Here is a 24,269-nt window from a genome sequence, read left to right as displayed (position 1 = left end):
ACATGGATTCGGATTTTGTTCCAGAGTGAGGGGAGCCTCTGGGATATGAATCTGTCCCTCCAGCATGTCCTATTTATTTCTGTGCTGAGGTTTATGTCCCTGGAGCATGTAGCTCTAAGGGATTTGGATTTCTTGAGATGGAGCATGTCCATTAATTCTGGGTTGGACATGGCTTTATACGTCAGGTACAGATCACCTCTGAGTAGGTGGTAAGCAACTGAGTAGAGCTGGAGTTTCTTTAGCCTAACTGCTAGGGCATCTGTTTGAGTCCCTTGATCCTCTTGGTGAGGTACTTTTGGGGTCTTTCCAGTTGCTGCAGGTGTCGGGTAAGGTACATTCCAAATGGGGCATTTTATTCAATTATGGGCCTGATGAGTGATGGGTAGAGGGGCACAATGACCTCTCTTGATCTAGATGTGAACCCTTTTGTGATAAGGTGGGCTATATAGAAGGTCTTTCTAATGTGATTGTCAAAGGAGAGATTGCTATCTACTTGGGTCCCTAAATCCCTAATTACCTCTTCCATACTTAATGGATTACCACCTATGTGGTAATTTGTGGACACTTTGTTTTTCCCAAAGGGGATGACTATGCACTTTTTGTTATTTAGCTTTAGGCCATGGCTCTGGCACCAGTTATCCATCTCTGTGAGACCCTTTTGGAGGATGCTTATGTCAGTCGGTGAGTCGATTATGGCACCCAGTTTGCAGTCATCTGCGAACTTGGTCAGCCATAGCCATCCCGTGTTAGCCTGTACCTCAGAGAAATATATACTGAACAAGAGAGGTCCCAGGACTGAGCCTTGTGGGACGCCACTTGTAACTGGTTTAGAGTCTGACATGGCACCTGCAATTCTGACCATGTGGGTTCTATCCCTGAGCAGTTTGCAACCCATCTTGTGACATAGGGGTTGATATTTATGCTGGTGAGCTTATTTATGATGCCCGAGTGGGGTATTGTGTCAAAGGCTTTTGCGAGGTCCAGGTAGGCTGTGTGGACTACCTTCCCTTCATCTATGGACTTGGTGACTGTTTCGAAGAAGTTGACCAGGTTCAAGAGGCAAGATCTGCCCTTAACAAAGCCGAATTGTGTAGGATCCAGTGTTTGGAGGTTCCCAATGTCTTTGTTTATGAGTTCCATGATGATACGCTCCATAGCTTTGCCGACCAAGCTAGTCAGGCTTATAGGGCGATAGTTTCTGTGGTCCATTGTGGCACTACCTTTGTGGAGTGGGACCACTGTTGCTGTACGCCATTCCTTGGGTACACATCCTGTAGTAAGGCTGAGACTGAACAGTGACTTTATGTAATGGTTCAGTTCTTTTTGGAGCTCATGTAAGATGCAGCCCGGGACACCGTCCATCCCATGCTGTGTTTTCTGCTTTGGAGAGGGCAACTCTCACCTGTGCATCTGTGATGTCAGGGTGGCTAAACTCTTTTGTAATAGACATTTGCTCTTTTGGGGGGGAAGGGGGGAGAAGTTTGCACTGAACCTGTCTGCCAGGATGTTGGCAATGTCTGTGGGTTCAGTGTATTTTTTGTCATTTTGCACTAACTCAGAGCATATCTGGGAGTTGCCACCCAGGTTCCAGACATAACTAAAGAAGGCCTTGTGATTATCTTTAGCGTCTTGTGCAATTTTTATTTTGAAGCTGGCCTTAGATGATTTTATGAGGGATCGTAGTTTCTTGCTAGTACTGATCAGAGATGCCTTCCCATTTTGGGATTTTCCTCTATCATGTAGTAGCTTCCTCCTTCTGTTGTATAGCTTATTTATGGCTGGGATCCACCAGACAGGTCTCCTGCCTTTGGAGAAGTGAGTCTTGTTTTTATTTGGGATAGCACAATCCATGCATTCCTGTAGGTGTGAATAGAATGCGTTTGTAAAGGATTCTGTGGTTTGGGCATATTTTCCACTGGCCTGGGGGCTTTGAAGGATTCCATCTTGGTTTTGAGAAGTGTGAAGTTTGCTTTTGAGAATTTCTTCACCGTGGTTTCCTTGGCTGGGGGTGGGGATGGGATATGGATGTCCAGTGAGATTAATTTATGGTCAGATCTTACCAATGTATACCTCTGGTATGGAACATAGAGTCCCCATGTTGGTGATGATCAGGTCCAATATGTTTTCTCCTCTAGTGGGAGTGGTGACCAGTTGTTCCATAGCATTTGAGTTTATAAATTCTAGGAACCATTGGGCGAGTGTGTTGGGGCTTGAGTAGTGCTCCAAGTCTATGTTTGGGTAGTTGAAGTCACCCAATATAATGGTGTTTGGAGAGACCTTCATATTCTCCAGTGTTCTCAGGAAAGCTGAGTGGGATTCCTGAGTTTTGGAGAGTGGTCTGTAGCAGGCTACAAACTGAAAGGCAGTTTTGCCCACTGTTAGTTGCACATGGATGGTCTCTGATGCTTCGTGCAGTGCCACTAACCTGGATGTGTGGGTATCTTTGATGAATATGGATACTCCCCCTCCTTTTGTGGTTCGGTCCGAGTTGTGGGGCAGAAAAGCATGGTATGAGGTATAACCTGGTAGTGCTGGGGTGCTCTCAGGAGCCTTGAACCAGGTTTCTGTTACTGCACAGATATCAATATTCAGCATACTGAGGAGAGCCTCAAGTGCGTGCATGTTGAGGTTTAGACTTCTGGCATCAAGCAGCATTACCCTTAGTTTCTTTTCCTTGTGTTGTCTATGGAGGTAGGTTTGTCTTTTGAGCCTTGCCTAAAAAAGGCACTATGGGGGTGGCAAGAGTCTTAGTCAGTATTCAAAAGCCCAGGGGTGACAGGTGCAAGCCGTCCCTAGCGAAGCAACGTGGCTTGTCGAGCATGTCATCCCAAGCTGACAGACACTGATCCCCTTTGAATGATACCAATACGTTAGCCAATTGTTAAACTTTATCATTTTGTCTTTATACTGTGGCATCATTCTTGGTGAGGGTAAGATGCTACTCCAGATCAGGGTCATACCGACCTGGGCTACATGATCAGAGAGCTCCTCTATGTCTCTTTTCATGTAGTCCAGGGAGGTACATCTCAGGTCATTCACACCAGCATGGACAATGACAGAGTCATATTTGTACTTGCTTTGGAGTGACCTGAGTGCTTGTGTTATGTGGTGGATCCTGGCACCTGACAGGCAGCTTGCAGTGACCTTCTCCTTGTTCAGCCTGGTGAGTGGGACGTCAGTGTGTCTGACAATAGAGTCACCTATTACAAGTATATTAGGTGTGTTGTTTAGCCTTAAAGGCTGTGACTGTGTGGCACACTGACTTTGTGAACTATGTGACATGTGGGTATTATTATGGGGTAGCGGTTGCTTGGATGTCTGCTTTGGAGGTCTGTGCTGCTTGGGCAGATTTTTATTTACAGCCTCTGAGTATATTTTTGCGTGTTTATGTGTTTGGTTTGCTGTTGCAATAGGTCTATGTGAGACTGGATTTGTGGTGTGTGTGGTTACCTTCTCCTCCTGACTGACTGCGCCAGTACTGGGTTGAGACAGAGCTCAGCCTCCAGTTTGGCTATATAGTTGCATCTCTCACATATATTTGAGCTTGTTGGGAGGAGGAGAGGGTGGTCTGTGTACATAAGGCAGTTGTAACATTGCCTCAAGATTCTCAGATTCACCAGCTGGACTGGAGAGTAAACCCAAAACTGACTTTTGGACATGCCAGAATAGTATAAGGAACTACTTTTTGACTGATCAAAAAGGACCAAGAGGGAGCCAAGTACTTAAAGGGATTATAAGAGGGTGTAGTGCTTTAGTTTATTAGTGCTTACCTATAAGATTACTTATACGAGCAAGTGCAGGGCTTTAGAATGAAAATAAAGTGCTTACTTTGAGATTTAGAACAGTTCTAAGGGAAAAAGTAAAGAGCAGAGCAGACTTTGTGGAGCCGGGAATAGTTTAAACCCGTTTAAGCGGAGCTGCCCGATGCTGTGCTATGCGCAAATCATGCAAAACTGTGCAAATGCAGGTTTTAAAGCAGGGAAACTGAAAGAGATAGGAATTGATCCAAAATGGACAATAAACTACTAGTTTCAGGGCTGAGACCACTCCTCCAGGGACAGATAGGCTGCTCAAAGCTCTCCACTCTCACTGGTGAACAGAGAAGCTTCCTCCTATCCAAGTAAGGATATGGGCAACACAAGAAACTATACCACAGTCTGGAATTCAGCAAAACCTGAAATCTGGACTAATCTAGTTCAGCAAAGGTGGGAAAAGAGAATATTTTTTTTGTTCTTTTTTTCAGGAAACTGCAGAAAAACACACAGAAAACACTGTAAATGCTATAAACAGGCTAGCGTACTTTAGTGTGTAACCTACAACAGTTATACAATACAAAAACGACTTAAACTGATATAAAACAAGTGCAAAAACTGTAAAAAGCAGAAGGCAAATGCAATTTAAACTTTTTAAAGCACAGATCAGTTAGAAATTCGAATTTTTGGCGGGAAAAGGCAGTCAGAGCAAAAAAAAAAACAGAGAAAAAATACTTAAATCTGGAAAAGTCTCTCTTGGGTCTCTCTGTTGCCTGTATCACTCTGCAGGACACCACGAGGAGCTGTGCAGAGTTGTATACTGCCGCAAAACTGCACAAATGTGGGTTTTAAAGCAGGGAAACTGAAAGAGACAGGAATTGACCCAAAACGGCCAATAAGCTACTAGTTTCAGGGCTGAGACCACTCCTCCAGGGACAGATAGGCTGCTCGAAGCTCCCCACTCTCACTGGTGAACAGAGAAGCTTCCTCCTATCCAAGTAAGGATATGGGCAATGCAGGAAACTATACCACAGTCCAGAATTCAGCAAAACCTGAAATCTGGACTAATCTAGTTCAACAAAGGTGGGAAAAGAGAATTTTTTTTTTCAGGAAACAGCAGAAAAATACACAGAAAACACTGTAAATGCTATAAACAGGCTAGCGCACTTTAGCGTGTAGCCTACAACAGTTATACAATACAAAAACAACTTAAATTGATATAAAACAAGTGCAAAACCTGTAAAAAGCAGAAGGCAAATGCAATTTAAACTTTTTAAAGCACAGATCAGTTAGAAATTCGTTTTTTAGGCGGGAAAAGGCAGTCGGAGCAAAAAAAACAGAGAAAAAAATACTTAAATCTGGAAAAGTCTTTCTTGGGTCTCTCTGTTGCCTGTATCACTCTGCAGGACACCACGAGGAGCTGTGCAGAGTTGTATACTGGCGCAAAACTGCACAAATGTGGGTTTTAAAGCAGGGAAACTGAAAGAGACAGGAATTGACCCAAAACGGCCAATAAGCTACTAGTTTCAGGTCTGAGACCACTCCTCCAGGGACAGATAGGCTGCTCAAAGCTCCCCACTCTCACTTGTGAACAGAGAAGCTTCCTCCTATCCAAGTAAGGATATGGGCAATGCAACAGTCCAGAATTCAGCAAAACCTGAAATCTGGACTAATCTAGTTCAACAAAGGCGGAAAAAGAGAATTTTTTTTTTCCAGGAAACAGCAGAAAAACACACAGAAAACACTGTAAATGCTATAAACAGGCTAGCGCACTTTAGCGTGTAGCCTACAACAGTTATACAATACAAAAACAACTTAAATTGATATAAAACAAGTGCAAAAACTGTAAAAAGCAGAAGGCAAATGCAATTTAAACTTTTTAAAGCACAGATCAGTTAGAAATACGCTTTTTAGGTGGGAAAAGGAAGTCAGAGCAAAAAAACAGAAAAAAATACTTAAATCTGGAAAAGTCTCTCTACAGTCTCTCTGTTGCCTGTATCACTCTGCAGGACACCACGAGGAGCTGTGCAGAGTTGTATACTGGCGCAAAACCATGCAAATGCGGGTTTTAAAGCAGGGAAACTGAAAGAGATAGGAATTGACCCAAAACGGCCAATAAGCTATTAGTTTCCAGGCTGAAACCACTCTTCCAGGGACAGATAGGCTGCTCAAAGCTCCCTACTCTTACTGGTGAACAGAGAAGCTTCCTCCTATCCAAGTAAGGATACAGGTAACACAGGAAACTATACCACAGTCTGGAATTCAGCAAAACCTGAAATCTGGACTAATCTAGTTCAGCAAATTCTGGAAAAGAGAATTTTTTTTTTCAGGAAACAGCAGAAAAACACACAGAAAACACTGTAAATGCTATAAACAGGCTAGTGCACTTTAGTCTGTAGCCTACAACAGTTATACAATACAAAAATGACTTAAATTGATATAAAACAAGTGCAAAAACTATAAAAAGCAGAAGGCAAATGCAATTTAAACTTTTTAAAGCACAGATCAGTTAGAAATGTGCTTTTTAGGTGGGAAAAGGCAGTCAGAGCAAAAAAACAGAGAAAAAAATACTTAAATCTGGAAAAGTCTCTCTTGGGTCTCTCTGTTGCCTGTATCACTCTGCAGGACACCATGAGGAGCTGTGCAGAGTTGTATACTGGCGCAAAACTGCACAAATGTGGGTTTTAAAGCAGAGAAACTGAAAGAGATAGGAAATTACCCAAAATGGCCAATAAGCTACTAGTTGCAGGACTGTGACCACTTCTCCAGGGACAGATAGGCTGCTTAAAGCTCCCCACTTTCACTGGTGAACAGAGAAGCTTCCTCCTATCCAAGTAAGGATATGGGCAACACAGGAAACTATACCACCATCTGGAATTCAGCAAAACCTGAAATCTGGACTAATCTAGTTCAGCAAAGTTGGGAAAAGAGAATTTTTTTTTTTGCTTTGTTTTTTTTTGTTTTTTCAGGAAACAGCAGAAAAAACACACAGAAAACACTGTAAATGCTATAAACAGGTTAGTGCACTTTAGTGTTTAGCCTACAACAGTTATACAATACAAAAACAACTTAAATTGATATAAAACAAGCGCAAAAACTATAAAAAGCAGAAGGCAAATGCAATTTAAACTTTTTAAAGCACAGATCAGTTAGAAATTCACTTTTTAGGTGGGAAAAGGCAGTCGGAGCAAAAAAAAAACAGAGAAAAAAATACTTAAATCTGGAAAAGTCTTTCTTGGGTCTCTCTGTTGCCTGTATCACTCTGCAGGACACCACGAAGAGCTGTGCAGAGTTGTATACAATAACAAACTTTTTAAATCACAGATTCACTAAAAAAAGTGTTTTAGGTGGAATTAGTTAAGACAGCAAGAAAAGCAGAAAAGTGATACTTAATCACTCCAAAGTCACTTTTTTGTCTCTCTGCTGTTGTAGACTCTGCAGAACACCTGGAAGGCACTTGCTGAGCGGAATACAAGTGTAAAAACTGTGCAAATTAGGTTTTTATAGCAGGGAAGTGAAAGAGATAGAAATTAGCCCAAAATGGCCATTAAACAACTAACTTCTGGGCTGATACCACTCTTCCAGGGACAGATAGGCTGCTCAAAGCTCCCCTCTCTCACAGGTGAACAGAGAAACTTCCTTCTATCCAAGTAAGATAATGGCAACAGAGAAACTTTTAACACAGCCCTGGATTCAGCAATAACCTGAAAACTGGACTATACTAGTTCAGAAAGGCTGAAAGCAAGTATATATATATTTTTTCAGAAAATAGAGCGGATACAATCAAAATTTGCTCAAAAAGGCCAATAAACTACTAACTTCTGGGCTGAAGCCACTACTCCAGGGACAGATAGCCTGCTCAAAGCTCCCCTCTTTCACAGGTGAACAGAGAAACTTCCTTCTTTCCAAGTAAGGTATGGCAACACAGAAACTTGTAACACAGCTCTGGCTTCAGCAATAACTTGAAAACTGGACTATACTAGTTCAGAAAGGCGAGAAACAAGTATGTATATATATATATATATATATATATATATATATATATATATATATATATATATATATTTTTTTTTTTTTTCCAGAAAATAGAGCAGATACAATCAAAACAACACTTTACCAAATTAACCAGTTAAAAAGCTTAAAACTGAGCCCTGTTCCAGCAGTCTTCAATCAGACAAGTTCTAACTGCACAGTCCTGCCACTAGGGTACAGAGAAACCTTCTCCAAAAAAGACGGCCTGGATCAGTGCACAAGTTATACAAACAAAGCTAGATCCAGCCGGCCTGAATCTAGTCTATGCTATAGCAAACAAGGCGTACCGATTTTAGAAAGAAACAGTTCAAATAAGCCTTTAACCAGAAATTCCCAGCTCAGAAGGGCAGAATCTAGCCTCTCCTCCCACAAGAGTGCAGACCACAGACCTTCTTAATGTAAATTAACTGGCCTGAAGCCCAAGTCCTTAACCCAGAACTAATACACTTTTAGAATAACAGACACTGAGCCTTCAATCAGCAGTTCCCAACTTAGAAGGATGTACGCTACCTGTCCTGCCTCAACAGTGCAGACCACAAAACGTCTTAATGTAAAACAACTGGTTTGAAGCCCAAGTGCTTAAACCAAGGGCCTTAGAATAACAGTTACAATGTAATCAGGCTACTAAGAAGCAGTAATAAAGGCAGCAGAATAAATTCAATGGAGTACTTTTAAGAAGAGGCAAAAGCAAAATAAGGTAATAAAGTGGGAAGAAGCACAAATACAATAAGGCAGATGAAGTGCAAATTTTTTTTTGAGACGGAGGAAACGGAGCAGATTAAGATACTATAGGGGAATGCCCTTCCCAAGTGCTCTCTCTGTACACCGCAGAGGAGATGGGACTGGTAGGAGTGTCCAAAATCAAAATATGATCTCACTGTACTCAGTTGAGTGAGCAAATGAGATGGGTCCAGGAGGAGTGTGTAAAAAGAGATTTACAGCAGGGGCGGGCAATTCCAAAGCCACCAAGATTAACACCATAACAAGAAACAGGGAGGGGGGATGGGGAACTAACTGCAGAGAGACAGAGACACAATATTTACTGAATCAAAGACACACAATATTTACTGACTCAAATCTTAAATAAGTGCAGAAAAATATACTTAAATCAGCTTGTGCCCAGTTGATATATGCAGACAAGTCTCAGTAGCCAGCAACTCGATTTAAAATGATTATATATATATATATATATGCACACACACACACACACACACACACACACACACACACACACACACATATATATATATATATATATATATATATATATATATATACACGCACACACACACACACACACACACACACACACACACACACACACACACACACACACACACACACACACACACACACACACACACACACACACACACACACACACACACACACACTCACACACGCACTCATATATAGGTTATTGCTCACAGTGTTGTCCAGGACAGATGGGGTGTAGAAATAGTGAGTGGATGAGGCTTCAGTTGGTCAATTACAGTTGCATAGATGGTTGGTGAAAAGGTATGTTTTAAGTAGGCTTTTGAAGGAGGGTGTGGAGTTTTGTAGTCTAAGGTCAGGGGGAAGGTTGTTCAATATTTTTGCTATTTCATGGGCAAATAGTGATTCCCCAGAGTTGTTTTTGCATGTGATGGTTTTGATTAAGGCTTTGTTGGAGGGCCGAAGTTGTCTGCTTGAATTGTAGAAGTTCAGCAGGTCAGTCAGGTCAGGGGTTTTCTCGGGATAGTACAGAATTAGATGAGCTAGGCTGAGTTGATGGTAGCTTAATAAGTTCAGAAACTCAAGCCAGTGCAAGGTTTGTAGGGAAAGGCAGTGGTAGCGAATCTAGTGATTTTGTTGTAACAGATGGAAAGTTTATTAAGGTCAGTTTTGTAAAGATTAGTTAGAACTGGGGATCCATAAGTAGAGTAGATATGAGGTGGGTCTTGGCTATTGTAATTTGAGATTCTGTGGTTTGATAACTTTTACAGCGATAGAAGGAACCTAGCTTTTTATGGACTTTAGTGATGGCTGTTGATATGTGCTTTGTGAATTTGAGTTGCTGGTCAATGGTAACTCCTAGGAGTTTGGCCTCAGTAACAGGGGTGATTAGGATTTTGTTGGCGGAGAGTATAGAGAAGGTAAGGTTGCTCATTTTAGTAGAGTGGAATATCATTAGTTGTGTTTTCTTGGGATTTAGTATGAGTTGTGAGTTCTTAAGCTGATTCTCTATTTTGGAGAAGGCTTCTTGGGCTTTTTATTGGAGAAGTTGGATGTTGGGTGCAGAGCATATGAGAGTTGTGTTGTCAGCATATTGGACTATGTCGGCTATAGAGGTAGCTGAGTGAAGTTGGTTTGTGAAGATATTAAAAAGAAGGGGTCATATGATTGATAATTGCGGCACACCTAAGGAGGTTGGGTGTGGAGGGTAGAGGGTTATGCCATTTGACAGATTGTTGGATGTTATCTAAATAGCTTTTAAACCAGAATAGGGTGGGGTTGTTAAGGCTGAGGTCAGAGAGACAAGACAGTAGTTTATTATGTGAGACTTTATCGAATGCCTTGGATAAATCTAGGAAGGTAGCTGAGACTAATTTATCTAGATTCCTGTGGGAGTTTATAGTATTGGTGAATTTGAACAGGGCAGTGTTGGTGCTGTGAGATGGATGAAATCCGCATTGGGTTGAGGAGAGAAGGTTGTTGGTGATGAAATAGGAGATGAAATGGTGATGAATACATTTTTCTAGGATCTTATAGAGTGGTGAGAGCATTGTAATTGGTCAATTGGAAAGGTCTAGGGAGGAGCCACCTTTGTGGAGTGGTTTGATATATGAGGTTTTCCACAAGGATGGAATGGTGTGTTCGGTGATGGATCTATTTATTAGAAGTGAAATGGGATAGGCTATATCTATGGATGCAATTTGGAGGTATTCAGCAGGAAGGTTATCAGATGCAAGGGTGGTTGGCTTCAGTTTGCCTAGGGTTTTTTGAATAGTAGAGGTAGGAACAGACTTAAGTGTGAAAGGTATGGTATTGATTTGGACCTGAAGTGGTTGTGGGGCATTGCTGGAAGTTATATTGTTTAAGAGTTTGAGTACTGAGGACGTGAAATATTTATTAAAGATGGAGGCTTTGTCCAGGTTTGTACCTGTTATATTGGGGGCGGGAGCAGTGGTTCTTCCAGGCTGTAGGATGTTATTTATTGTTGCCCAGAATTTCTGAGGTTTGGTACTGTATTTGTTTTGTTGAGTGATATAGTAATTTTGTTTATTGAGCTTAACCTGCTTTTTTGCTTTGTTCCAGAGCTCATGAAAGTTTTGCCTAGCTGTGGGTAATCTGGTGTGGTGCCAGGTTTTCCAACCTTTATCCCTAGCTCTAAGTAGGGCTTTTGTGGTTTTCTGGAGCCAAGGGATGGGGTTGCTACATATCCTGATAGTTTTTAAGGGGGCTAGTTGGTTGAGGATATTTAGGAATGTGGAGATGAAGTAATCAACTGCTTTGTCTAATGAAAGGGTTTTGATAGGAGACAAGTTGCAATGTTGCAAGGCTCTTATGAAGTGGTCTCTAGGAAAAGTTTTGCTAGAGTGGGTTTGTAGAAGGGATGGAGAGTTAATTATTTTAAGTTTGTGCCTGAGGATAAAAGTGGGGCTGTGGTCACTCAGAGAGTTTGGTAGAGTGCCACATGGATGGATAGTATTTGGATAATTTATGAGGATCCAATCAAGTATAGATTCTCTTTTTGTGCCCTTATCAATGCATGTGGGAGTATCTATAAGTTGGGTGAAGTTATATAGGTTAATGTGGTGGGTGGAGGTGGGAGAGTGGATGGAGTTCCAGTCAATGTTTACATCACCTAGCACGATAGTTTCCTGAGGGAGGGAGTACGAGGGCCAGTGAAGTATGGATTCTTGGGTGGTTAGGTTGTCACCCGGGGGTATATAGATATCCTGTAGGTTTAGGTGCTTATGTTGGTTAAGGGAGAGTCTTGCAAATAGAGTCTCTGCATTATTGAAGTTGGGGGAATCCTTTTGGAGGAGTTGGAGTTGTAGGTTGGTTCTGTGAAGCAGAGCTAAGCCTCTGCCTCTTTTATGTACTCGGTCTGCCCTGAGAATGTTATACTCAGGTGGGGTGATGGAATTATCTTTAATATGTGGTTTAAGCCACGTCTCTGATGAGAATAATATCAGAGTTATATAAGGAAATGACAGAGTGAATTTCTTCTATTTTATTCATGATACTGTGGGTATTCATATTTAGTATCAGTAAGTTGGTGGGTTTGTGCTTAGTTGAATAGCGATGTGTGCATGGCTTATTAGCAGGGGTTGCTGTCCCTGGGTTGGGGTGAATGTCTCCTTCTAGTAGTAGCTGGGTAGTTATACAGGTGATAGTTTTTAGGTATTGGATGATTAGGTAGTGAAATTGTACACTTAATTGCTTTTTAGATGGCTAGAAGTGGTACATGGGAGGGACATGGTATATGGCGGGTTGGGTGCATATGGTGGGGTATATGCTTGCAACAGTGGGGGTGATAGTAATGTTGTGGGTTAGGGTGGGGGACTTGGGGTGGATACAGTGAGTGACTGTGAGGAGATAAGAGGTGCTGATGATGGTTATGGAAAGACAGGTGAATAGGGAGGTTAATACCAGGAGGGTATAGTGGAGATGAGACTGGGAGTCATGACATATAATGGGAGTGAGATTTTGGAGTTAGAGAAGATATTTATATTTGTTGAGGGTGTGATTAGGAGATATAAGTGTGGATATTGAACTTGTAGGTAGGCTGGAATGGTGGGAAGTGGAAGGGCATGTGTAGATGGTGCTGAGAGATGTAATTATTGGATATTGGGAGGATGAAGGGAGGTTCTTAGTAAAGGAGGTTACCTATAAATTCAGAGTATGCATGGGGTGGGTGAGAATTGGGGGCAGGGTACAGGAGCAGAGTGAGCCTGTAGGGTGAACGGAGTGGGATGAGCCAATCAAGGTATGTGCAATTCAAAAATAAACTCAGCTGCTCTGAAGTCATATCTATAATGTTAATTCTTATTTTGTTACTAATTCTTTTTTTCTTTAAAAAGGAGTGAGAGCCTGTTTTAATTTTACCAGTTGGATGCCCTAAGAAATTACCTTGTCTGAGGGCTGTAAGAGAGTGAGTCAGCTATTGCTGAGTCAGAGACAGATTGGAAGGATAGTGGGGATATATCACATAGAAGAAGGAAAAAATAAACAGATAGGTAGATGTTTCTTTAGAGACTGGAAGTGCTAGAATTACAGTTTAGTGTGGAGTGTTTTACAGACTTTAAGTGCAGAAACCAGAATGTGTGTACCGGGGGAGGGACAACTCAAATGTCTGAGAGCTGAAAGTGATTGAGTCAGCTGATGTTGACTCACAGACAGATTGAGAGGGTAGTGGCGATATATCACATTACCAAAAAGATAGATAAATGTTTCTTTAGAGGCTGGAAGGGCAAGAATTACTGTTTAGAGTGGAGTGTTTTTACAGACTTGAATTGGTAGAAATCAGAATGTTTCTACATGGGGGGACTGAAATCCCTGCTGTTGGCTCATGCAGTTATGTTCAGTACATTAAGGATTACAGCAAAACACACAACCTACAAATGTCTTTTATATTATAATGAGACATACATTTAAGTTCTGCAAGGTTTTTCAGTACAGTTGGAAGTCCCGCTGGGTTTACTTATGTTAGTCATGTTATTTGCCACAGGATAGGTGCCGTGAATTCTATGAGACACAGCTGGCTTGGGGATTTAAGTTCTACAAGGTTTTTCAGTACAGCTGGAAGTCTCACTTGGTTTACATATGTTAGTGATGTTATTTGCCACAGGATAGATGCTGTGAATAAGAAGTATTTTGTGGCATGGATTAAAACAGCTTCTGTTATAGCAGGTCTATATTATATATTCAAACACTTAACTGTTCGAATCGCTAATGAACGTGCTTTAGTGATCGAACAGTTAAGTGTTCGAATATATTAAAAAAAATATTTAAAAAAACACAAAGTAAAGGGGGTGACTGAACCACCCATACCCCCTGCTACTTAAATATACCAACTCTGAGATCGCACTTCAGTGTGCTACAGTGCAGAAATGGAAAATTTCCCATTTCATACACTGTAGTGCAATCTTGGAGTTGGTATATTTAAGTAGGGGTGTGTGGGGGGTGCAGGGGGGCTTGCCCCCTGCTTACACCCTTTACTTTTTTCTTTTTTTGTTTTTTTTTTTTTAATTTTTTAATATATTCAAACATTTAACTGTTCGATCACTAAAGTTAATTCTTTAGCAATTCGAACAGTTAAGCGTTCAAATATATAATATAGACCTGTTATAGCAGCTAATGATATGTGAGAAGAGATTAAAGAAAAGATAATACAAAAACTGAGAAACTGGAAGCTGTTGTTTATGTATATGGATAATGAGATAGAAGCAATGAAAATGTTATTAATCCCTTTAGTTTTGTATACTGATCAGGCATATTTTTATCAGCCAAAGGAGAAGTTGTAGAAATAACTAAAGGAATTGAAGAAATTTATCTGGGAGGGAAAGCAGGCAAGAGTTAAATGAAGCTCGAAAAGAACAAGGTGGTTTAGGATTATCTAATTTGAAGGAAATATTTAGAGCTATATAGTTAATGATAATGTATACAATACAAGTAGCAGGTTATAACTTAAAATTAAAACGTAATGATGAAGCTCAAGTTCAAGAGATAGGGAAGAGGCTGTGATTTTGGATGTAGACCCTTAAGGAGAATAATAACAACCATACAGAATATTATATTCTTCAAATTACAGAAAATATTGTAAGAACAAAGCCAACATGGGAATACAGAAAGAAGATTTTGTTAACAGGGAAGACTGCAAGTAGGGGTACAGAAAATAGGGAAGAGGGAGTTTTAATTTAGGATGAAAACTGACAAAGGAGCCAAGGTTTTGGGAACAAATAACTAGAGAGGGAAAAGTAACAGAGACAAAGAAGTTATTTGGACTGCAGGTTAGAAGCTGCCTTCCCTACTGGTGATTGATATTATAGAATAGACGAAGATAAAGGAGTGGGGTAGTCCTAAGTGAAAGAACTGCTCTGGTAGAATTTTTAGTCAAATCTGGAACAGAAGTTGCTGTTAAAAAAGAGATAATTAATAGGCAAATAAAATGTTACATGATGAGTATACAAATCAATCAGCGGAGGTTCGAAATTTTTGGGAAGAGAGACTGGAAAACCAATTTACAAGGGAACAGTGGGAAGACATTTGTATACCTCCCAAGTATGCACCAATGTCTAAAAGAGTTAGGATTTTTGTTTGGAAGTGATTGCAAAGGTATTTTTATACCCAGGCAGACTTCCAACATTTGCTACCTACCTTTGGAAAAAAAATCTTTGAGGTGTGATGGGAAAGAAAGAGATAACTGTGGACATGTTTTTTAGGAGTATGATGAATTGGCAGATTTAAAAAAAATCCCTACAGAGTACTGTGTCACAAATATTGGGCAGGACATGGCTGTAACTAAGGAAATTATTCTTTTAAGTTTGGACATGGGATCTGAATTGCCTAGACATAGTACGGCCTTATTAAGTTTAATTGTGTTGGCTGCCATAAAAATAATTACTACAAAATGGGAATCAAAATCTAAACCAACTATATATGAAATATCGAATATTGTACAGGAGATAAACTGGAAAAGGGATCCTTAGGAAAGGGATGCATGAATTACATAGAAATAAATGGCATGTAAGGGAACAATGCATTCAGAATAATGTTTAGAAGGAGGAGTGAGGTTTAAAGGAAGGCAGGGTTTGGGCAACTTACATAATGCTGGACTGAATTACAACTTTTATAAAGAAGAAAAACATATGAGATGTACAATATAAATAAATAGAAAAATGTTAATATGGCTTATTTTTTCTGTTACTGTATTTGTGCCTTTATCTTAAGTGGACCAGAATGTGTAGTTTATTGGCCATTTGGGCAGTTTTTTCCATCTCTTTCAACTTTCTGGTTTAAAAGACCATGTTTGCACTTGTTTCCCACCTTTTCTGTAACTAGTCTAGTCCAGATACAGATTTGCTGTACCCAGGACTGTTTGTAAGCTTATGATCCCCCAAGCCTTTCTGTGTTGGAGGGAAGCCTTCTAGCTCATCAGTGGGAGTGGTAAGCACTAGGTAGCCTGTCTACCACAAGATCCAGGTACAGATTCTTAGTTTTAGCACTTGAATATGCTTATTCATGCTCAGCACTTGTTCAAAACTTGTTAGCACTAAATAAGCTACAAATTACTACAGCACTCAACCTTCCTCTTTACCTAGAGGAAAACAGTTTTTGTACTTACTTCCCTCACTTGCTTAAAGAAAAACAGCTCTTATACTCACTTTCCTCACTTGCCTAGAGGAAAGTATTTTTTTATTCAAGCATGTCCAAGGGTCAGCTACCAGTGTTCTCTCCTGTCTATCTGATGAATCTGGGCATCTTCAGGAAATGTAGCAATTGCCTCATGTACACAGACAACCCTCTCGTCCTACCACCCAACACTACAACCTGTGAGAGATGCAGTTATCTAGCCAAACTGGAGGTAAAGCTCTCTCCAACCAAGACTGAACTTGACAGTCAAGGGGAAAAGGTAAAGACTTGCACCACACCACACTAATCATATAGTCCCACTAAACCTACACCAACAAAATCCACACATAGAAACACAGAAGCATTCACAGAGGCTCTCAATAATAATCTGCTCAAGCAACAGAGACCTCCAAAACAGAAACGCAAGCAACCTCCACCCCTAACACAACCCAAATGACACATAGCCCACAGACTCAGTGTGCCAATAAACCACAGCCCATAAGGCAAACTAACGTACCCAACACACTAGTCACAGGTGACACTATAGTCAGGCACACTGATGTCCCACTCTCCAGGCTAAACAAGGAGAAGGTTACTGTCAGCTGCCTGTCGGGTGCCAGGATCTGTCACATAAACCACGCACTCAGATCACTCCATAACAAGCACAAATATGACTCTGTCATTGTCTATGTGGGTGTGAACGACCCAAGATGTACCTCCCTGGACTACATGAAAACAGACATGGAAGAGCTCTCCAGTCTTGTAGCCCAGGCAGGTATGACCCTAGCCCTGAGTAGCATCCTGCCTTCGCCCAGAATGATACCGCAGTACAAGGACAAAATGATTGACTTCAACAATTGGCTAAGCTTCTGGTGTCATTCTAAGGGGATCCAGTATCTGTCTGCCTGGGATGATATGGTTGACAGACCATAATGCTTTGCCAGAGATGGCCTGCACTTGTTGCCCCTGGGATTCCAGATACTGGCTAAGGCTCTTGCTGCCCCTATAGTGCCTTTTTTAGGCAAGGTTCAAATGACAAATGGCACTCCTTAAAATGGAGAACATCGGTATCTGTGCAGTGACTGAGACCTGATTCAAGGCTCTAGAGAGCACCCCTGCATTACCAGGCTATAACTCATACCACACTTTTCGGCCATGTAACCTGGACCAGAACACCAAAGGTGGAAGTGTGCCCATATTCATTAAGGATATCCATACCTCCAGGCTAGTTGCGCAGCATAATGCATCCGAGGTTATCCAAGTGCAACTAACTCTGGGCAAAACTGCAATCGAAATTGTAGCTTGCTACAGATCCCCCACCATGCCCCAGGATTCCCACTCCTCTTTTCTTGATATACTGGAAAATACTAGGGTTCAACCAAACATCCTAATAATGGGCGATTTCAACTACCCCACCATTAACTGGGAAAACTACTCATGCACCAACTCCTTCACTCAACGCTTTCTGGAATTCATAAATTCCAATGCCCTGGATTAGCTTATCCACACCCCCACCAGGGCCAACAATATCCTAGACCTAGTCATCACCAACATGAGTGACCAGTGTTACACACCTGAAATCAACTTCTGGTTGGACAGATCCGACCATAAGCTAATCACCCTAGATATCTGCACCCCACCCACCACTAAGGAAACCATGGTAAAATATTTCTCCAAAGCCAACTTCATGCTTAAGACAGAAGTGGTGAACTTCATGACACCCATGCAGATCGACAATACAGTTACAACTGCTGAATCCTACACAAATGCACTTTATAAGAACTTAAACGACTGCTTGGATTGTGCTATCCCAAACAGAACCAATACACTATCCTCCAAAAAAAAAGGAAGCCAATCTGGTGGTCCCCTGCCATAAACAAACTCTACAACAGAAGGAAGAAACTGTTGCAAAAGAGAGTAAAATCCCATGAGTGGAGGTGCTCCCTGGTCAGCCTCAGTAAGAATCTGAGATCCCTTATAAGATCCTCCAAAGCTAACTACGAAAACAAAATCACCACTTATTCTAAGGGCAAACACAAAGCATGTCATAGCTATGTCAAGAATCTCAATGGCAACATCCAGATCTGCTCTGAGTTACAGCACAACGGCCTGAAAATTAAAGAACCAACTGATATTGCCAACATCCTGGCAGATAGGTTCAGTGCTAACTTTACTCCCATCTCACCCCCTAAAGGGCCCACATCTATACAGGAAGAATGCAGAGTCCCTGTAATCACATCTATGCAGGTAAAAGCTGCACTCTCTAAAACCAAAGACACAGCATGCATGGGACATCCCAGGCTGCATTTTACATGAGCTTTAGAACGAACTGGCTCCCCACCTAAGCACCATGTTCAATCATAGTCTCATGTCAGGCTTTGTGCTCACTGAATGGCGCACGGCAACAGTTATCCCACTCCACAAATGGGAAGCCACCACTGATCCTGTCAAATATCACCCTATTAGCCTGACAAGCCTGGTCTGCAAGGCCATGGAAAGTATCATCATGGAACTCATAAACAAAGACATTGATAGCCTCCAAACTCTGGCCCCCACCCATTTTGGGTTTGTGAAAGGCAGATCATGCATTCTGAACCTGATCGACTTCTTTGAGGCAGTCACCAAAGCTGTAGATGAGGGTAAAGTGGTTCACACAGCCTAAATTGACCTCACCAAGGCTTTCAACATCATCCCCCATTCTGGAATTATAGCTAAGCTCACTAACCTAGGTATAAATCCCTATGTCACAAGATGGGTTGCCAACTGGCTCACCTACAGAACCCACACTGTAAAAGTTGCAGACTCCAAATCTGACTTCAAACCAGTGACAAGTGGAGTATCACAGGGTTCAGTCCTGGGACCTCTCCTATTTGGTATCTACTTTTCTGAAGTACAGGCTAACACAAAAGGCCTCTGGCTAATGAAGCTCGCAGTTGACTGCAAACTAGGAGCCATAGTCGAGTCCCCAAATGATGAGGACATCCTACAGAACGGCCTCACTGAGACAGATGCCTGGTGTCAGAGGCATGGCCTCAAGCTAAGTGCCAAAAAGTGCATTGTCATCCCCTTTGGTAAAAACTCTGTACCCATGAACTGCCAAATAAATGGCAGTCTACTTAACACTGAATGTGTGATAAGAGACCTTGGGACCCAGGTGGACAGTAGTCTCTCCTTTGATAATCACATCGCCACAGTAGTCAGGAAATCCTTCTATGTGGCACACCTCATCACAAAAGGGTTCTCAACCAGGAAAAAAGAGGTCATTGTTCCCCTCTACTCGGCACTCATTACATCCATTATAGAGTACAATGCCCCTTTTGGAATGTACCTCACAAGACATCTGCAGCAGGTGGAAAGGCCACAGAAGTACCTCACAAAGAGGATTACTGGCCTCAAACAAATGCCAGCTTTACTCTGTAGCATATCACCTACTCTGAGGAGATCTCTGCCTAACATATAAAGCTATGTTAAACCCAGAGCTGTTGGACATGCTACACCTAAAGAAATCCCAATCCCTCTGAGCTACATGTTCTTGGGACCTAAACATTGTCACCACAATAAACAGAACATGCTGGAGGGATAGATTCCTCTCCCAGAGACTTCCTATACTCTGGAACAAGCTACCCATCTATGTCAAGCTAAGTTCCTCATTAGCACTCTTCAAGAAAAATCTTGATGAGTGGATGGGAAATAGGAAATACAGCCCGGGGATCACTTCTGTGGCTCTGCTCGACAGTGGCACAGGAAATTAACTTTCTTGGGTGGCGTAAGCCTGGGAACCTTGTTGGCTAGGCTCACTTAGGCCCTTGGGCAAATAGCCTAGTACCTTCCTGAACCTATGATAATTTAATAAAGGTGTTATGAAATAGCCAGTGTCACAAATGTCAGACAAACTTAAGGCAGGTTGTCCTCTAAACCCACCTGAAACTATTTATGCTGTACAGTAAAGTACATTTAACTGATAATTCTTTGTGCAGGGAGGGAGAATTATTGCGTTCTTACTTCAGTCTATTCAGCTCATTAATGCTAAGTTACTTTTTGCCAGTCATTTTAAGTCCCTCAGGTCAAGTTCTAGTAAATCTGCATCCTAGTGGTTTGTTTTTTATGTAGATTCAGGCTGATATTGTATAGATAGGTGACTTCTTCTGAAGTGTTAGCATTTAAATTACAGATTATTTGAATATTATCACTGAAAGAATGAAACAAAAATGACTGTGCATGCCACAAAATAAAATGCCTCAAACATGCAGCAGAGTTGGGGAGTAACACAAAGAACATGATTTTTAAGTTGACTTTCTGTATTTTTGGTAGCAACATTTGGAAAACTGGTGAAATATTTTTCAACCTTCTATCAAGATTTTAAAGACAGAGCTATCTGCTTCTTCTTAAAGCAGTCCCTTTGATTCAGTGTTACCTAGGGGTAACAGTTTACTGACGTTTTTTTTTCTGTTGCATCTGCTGTCCATATTCCTCTCTTCACTTTTCAACTTTTTTTCACATATCTCAAATATATCCCATCCAGCAACAACCTCCACTAAGGAGTACTGAACACCAGATAGAAAATGATAGTGCTGCCCCATCTCAAAATAAACCAAGACTTAAGTAACAGTAGTAGCACTCGTGTAAGGATGTTACACATACAACAAACACAACTTAATAGATAACGTATTACACAGGCCATTTACTAACTGCAGAAAGAAGGCAACATGAAAATAAGGAAGCCCAACTGAAGGTACCTGATGAAGCTGTACAATCTGCTGATGTGCTGAGCTTGAAGTACACTGCAATATCATTAACACATGTTGCATTAATGCAGCTTTTTTCATGAGGGATATACATCTAAATTAGTTAAATGACAAATATTTAGATAGTAAAAGCCTATCTTAGCAGGATACAAAGAGCTTTATTTAAGAATAATAGACTCAGTGGATTTAGTGAATTAATTAATAAATATGATGACCTGGTGGGTGGGCTAGGGACTCATTTCAGTCACAACCCAAATACAGTACAGTAAAAGACCAGTACAATAACAGGCCACATCTGTGGCATCATCGGTAGGGATTCACACACTTGTTTGATTTGCTCATCCACCACATTCTAAATACTACTGGGTCACAGATGACCCAAAAGTGGGACACCAGCGGGTACTACAGTGTGAACCCTTACTATCATTTGCCACAGATGTAGTATAGAGCACCATGAATCCCTGAACACTGATTTCAAATTATGCTCTGAGTCTCCAGAATAAATGTGGTGTCGTAGAATATGGAGGCTGTGCATGAAGCCATTTGGAAACCTAAGGTACATTTTTAATATGACTTGCACATAATGGCAGATCTCATTATAAAGGCACTTGGGAGGGATATGAAATGGTAAGATGCTGCTTAACACTCATCAATAAATGATTTAAGTTACTGGATATTATCTCCCCTTGGTATTTGACTAAGGCCAGCCCTGGTTATTACTCATGAGAAAGTTGAAGTCCACAGAGGGCAATGGCTGATGAGACAGCCCATATTCCTGAGTAATTACAGTAAGTAGGAGTGGTGGGAGACAGTAATTTATTAATGATGTTATGTCTTATAAACAGGTCAAAACTGTATATTATACCATGATCCCCCCAAAACGTGCACGCTGATTGGCCAGCGTGCCCATTGTAAATCGAGTTATACTAATGGAAAAAGGTCCGGTCGCCTGGACTTTTTTCCATTAGTATAACTCGTTTTTAAACCGTGCTATGTTAAATGGGTTTAACATAGACAGCTTTAAAATAAGCAACGGAGATCTCCGCTGCTTATTTTAAAGCTGTCTCGCCATGTTAAACCCATTTAACATAGCGAGACAGTGTTTGTTAACGGAGAAAGCAAGATCTCCGTTGCTTTTTATGTCTCGCCATGTTAAACTCATTTAACATAGCGAGACACTAAAAGCAACGGAGATCTTGCTTTCTCCGTTGCTTACAGCTCTGATGTACCGCGCAGGCGCACAGTACATCAGAACTGCCGTGGATGCCAGACATCTGCGAAGGGCAGTAAACAGGCATTATACTATGCCATTATTTAAGAAAAGTAATAGTTTCTTTTCTTAAATAATGTCATAGATATTAATAACTCATTCTGGTGGTAATGCTAAATTTCCACGGTTGGCTGTTTGGTCCCTTGGGCTTCGCCCTCGGGACCAAACCACGCCAACCGTGGGTAAATTTAGCATTACCCACACCCAGGCGTGGGTTATTGCTATAATCAAAAAGTTCTCCTGTGCCGTATTCATGACACATTGTATTCCATTATTCTGTATGTACTGTTTTAAGTACAGCAAACACACAGATTAATAACTGAAAAACTCTGTAGACTTGGTCAGTGAATTAGAAGTGGTGCATGAGGAGGCTAGTGACTGAATATCAAGGTTCAAGAAAAGTAACGTAATTGAAAAAACAGAAGAATGTAAGGGCACAAATGAGTTGTACAGTATGTACGTACCTTTTTATCTCAGAGCTTACTCATAAAAGAAAAACTCCACAAACTACAAATACAAAACAGCAAATGACTTCATTATAAAAACCTGGGACAGAATAAGGGGACAGAATAAGCAGTTTCATGTGCAAACAAGCTTCTGCATGGGAGACATTATAATAATAGGTAATTTCCAGACTTCACAGTAAGAAAACTGTAACTCACTTGGTGCTATCGTGCATGTGGCTGACTGAACATAGATCGATCCACAGTTCTCTAAAATATATGGACTATGAACCAGTGAGACATATTTTTTATTTAAGGCAATAACTTAATTTTCATATTCTAGAAAGCATATTTTCTGACCAACATCAAATGGAAAGTCAACTAGTAACAGATCAGATATTTACTTCAGTTTTCAGTAAGTAAAATTCCCTTAAAATGTATTGCTACATTAATATTACTTTGATTTGACACATCAACCTATAGTTCTACAAAACACATTCTTTTATTTTCCCTTTTAATAACCCTGACCCTCCCATATTCTTTCCTGAGATCTGTTTGTTACTGCCAGCACTTACCGGTAGAGAATCCTGGGATGAAAGCCACGCCCAAGAGCATAAGGAAGGAAAATACCTTAAATGATGGTTTGCAAACGTCTGTACAAAAAACTGAGTTTTGCATCAATTGCAGGAATAGTCTTGACAAGCAACTTTTCCTGCTGCAGCTCTGATACATTTAAACTATAAAACAAGCTCTGAAGTTTTGTGCTGGCATGATTCCCCGCCCTCAGACAGATGATGGACAATATGAAGAGGAAGCTGTCCCCACCAGTCAGTAGCCAGACTTCAGGCTCTGTCATTGAGATCTGGGTAAAGAACACAGCAAAAGTTTTGGCGCCTGAGAGATGTGTAACAGAAAGTGAAACTGAAGTGGTTGCTGTGGGAAAGTAAAAAAAAAATACACAATGCTGTATTGATATCTGCAAATATATAGCCAGCTATCTTAGACACTACAAGAAGTAAGAAAACATAGCATGCAATAAAACAGGTTCTAGGCGATTATTTGTGTTAAAAATGTTTTGCACAGGAGAGGTGTTCAAAGTCATGTTTTAAAAATGTCATCTACGTAAGCTTTTACTCAGCCTGCTGCCCTCTAGCTCTATCCTGTATTAGTTAATCTCCTTCCCGCTCATTATCATTAGAAGCAGACAGCTTATGAAAGATTGGAAAGGGTTACTGAGCACAATTTTAGAATGTTAGGGGAGTTCAACATTTTAGTTAGAGTGCATTATTTTATAATAATTTATTTCTACTGCCTGAGTGGGGTTTTGTCCACTGTCACTGTACTGACCACATTCCATCACCTCAGTATCCCTTACATATGTAGAGTAAATAACATTTCTAACCTGCACCCATCCCTTGCAGGATCTATAATAGTGTCCATTTCATCTATTTGACAGAATATGAGGTGACTGATAGGAATCAAAGGCACAACTTATCTTGAAGAATATAAAATAATATAAACACACAACACATGTGCATATGTGTGTGTGTGTGTGTGTGTGTGTGTGTGTGTGTGTGTGTGTGTGTGTGTGTGTGTGTGTGTGTGTGTGTGTGTGTGTGTGTGTCTGGTGTTACACTTCACTTGGTTGATACTTGTGTGCATCTAAATGAATTATGTAATTTCATAA

General features: G+C 40.9%; 1 protein-coding gene across 1 annotated transcript in view; it reads right to left on the bottom strand.

Annotated features, from left to right (window-relative positions):
* The window catches only part of LOC122811453 (major histocompatibility complex class I-related gene protein-like), a 522,120-nt gene extending 498,696 nt beyond the window's left edge, over window positions 1-23,424 (bottom strand). The window contains exon 1 of the mRNA XM_044083305.1: window positions 23,158-23,424. Coding sequence (XP_043939240.1) covers window positions 23,158-23,314 — 157 coding nt within the window. The 5' untranslated portion in view covers window positions 23,315-23,424. The remainder of the gene's footprint in view (window positions 1-23,157) is intronic.
* Window positions 23,425-24,269: the final 845 nt, after the last annotated feature.

Source organism: Protopterus annectens, chromosome 9.part0, assembly GCF_019279795.1.
Source record: "Protopterus annectens isolate FY-2018-M chromosome 9.part0, PAN1.0, whole genome shotgun sequence".
NCBI lineage: Eukaryota > Metazoa > Chordata > Ceratodontiformes > Protopteridae > Protopterus > Protopterus annectens.
Note: the sequence above shows the minus strand (reverse complement) of the source record. Positions and strands in the feature narration are given on the sequence as shown.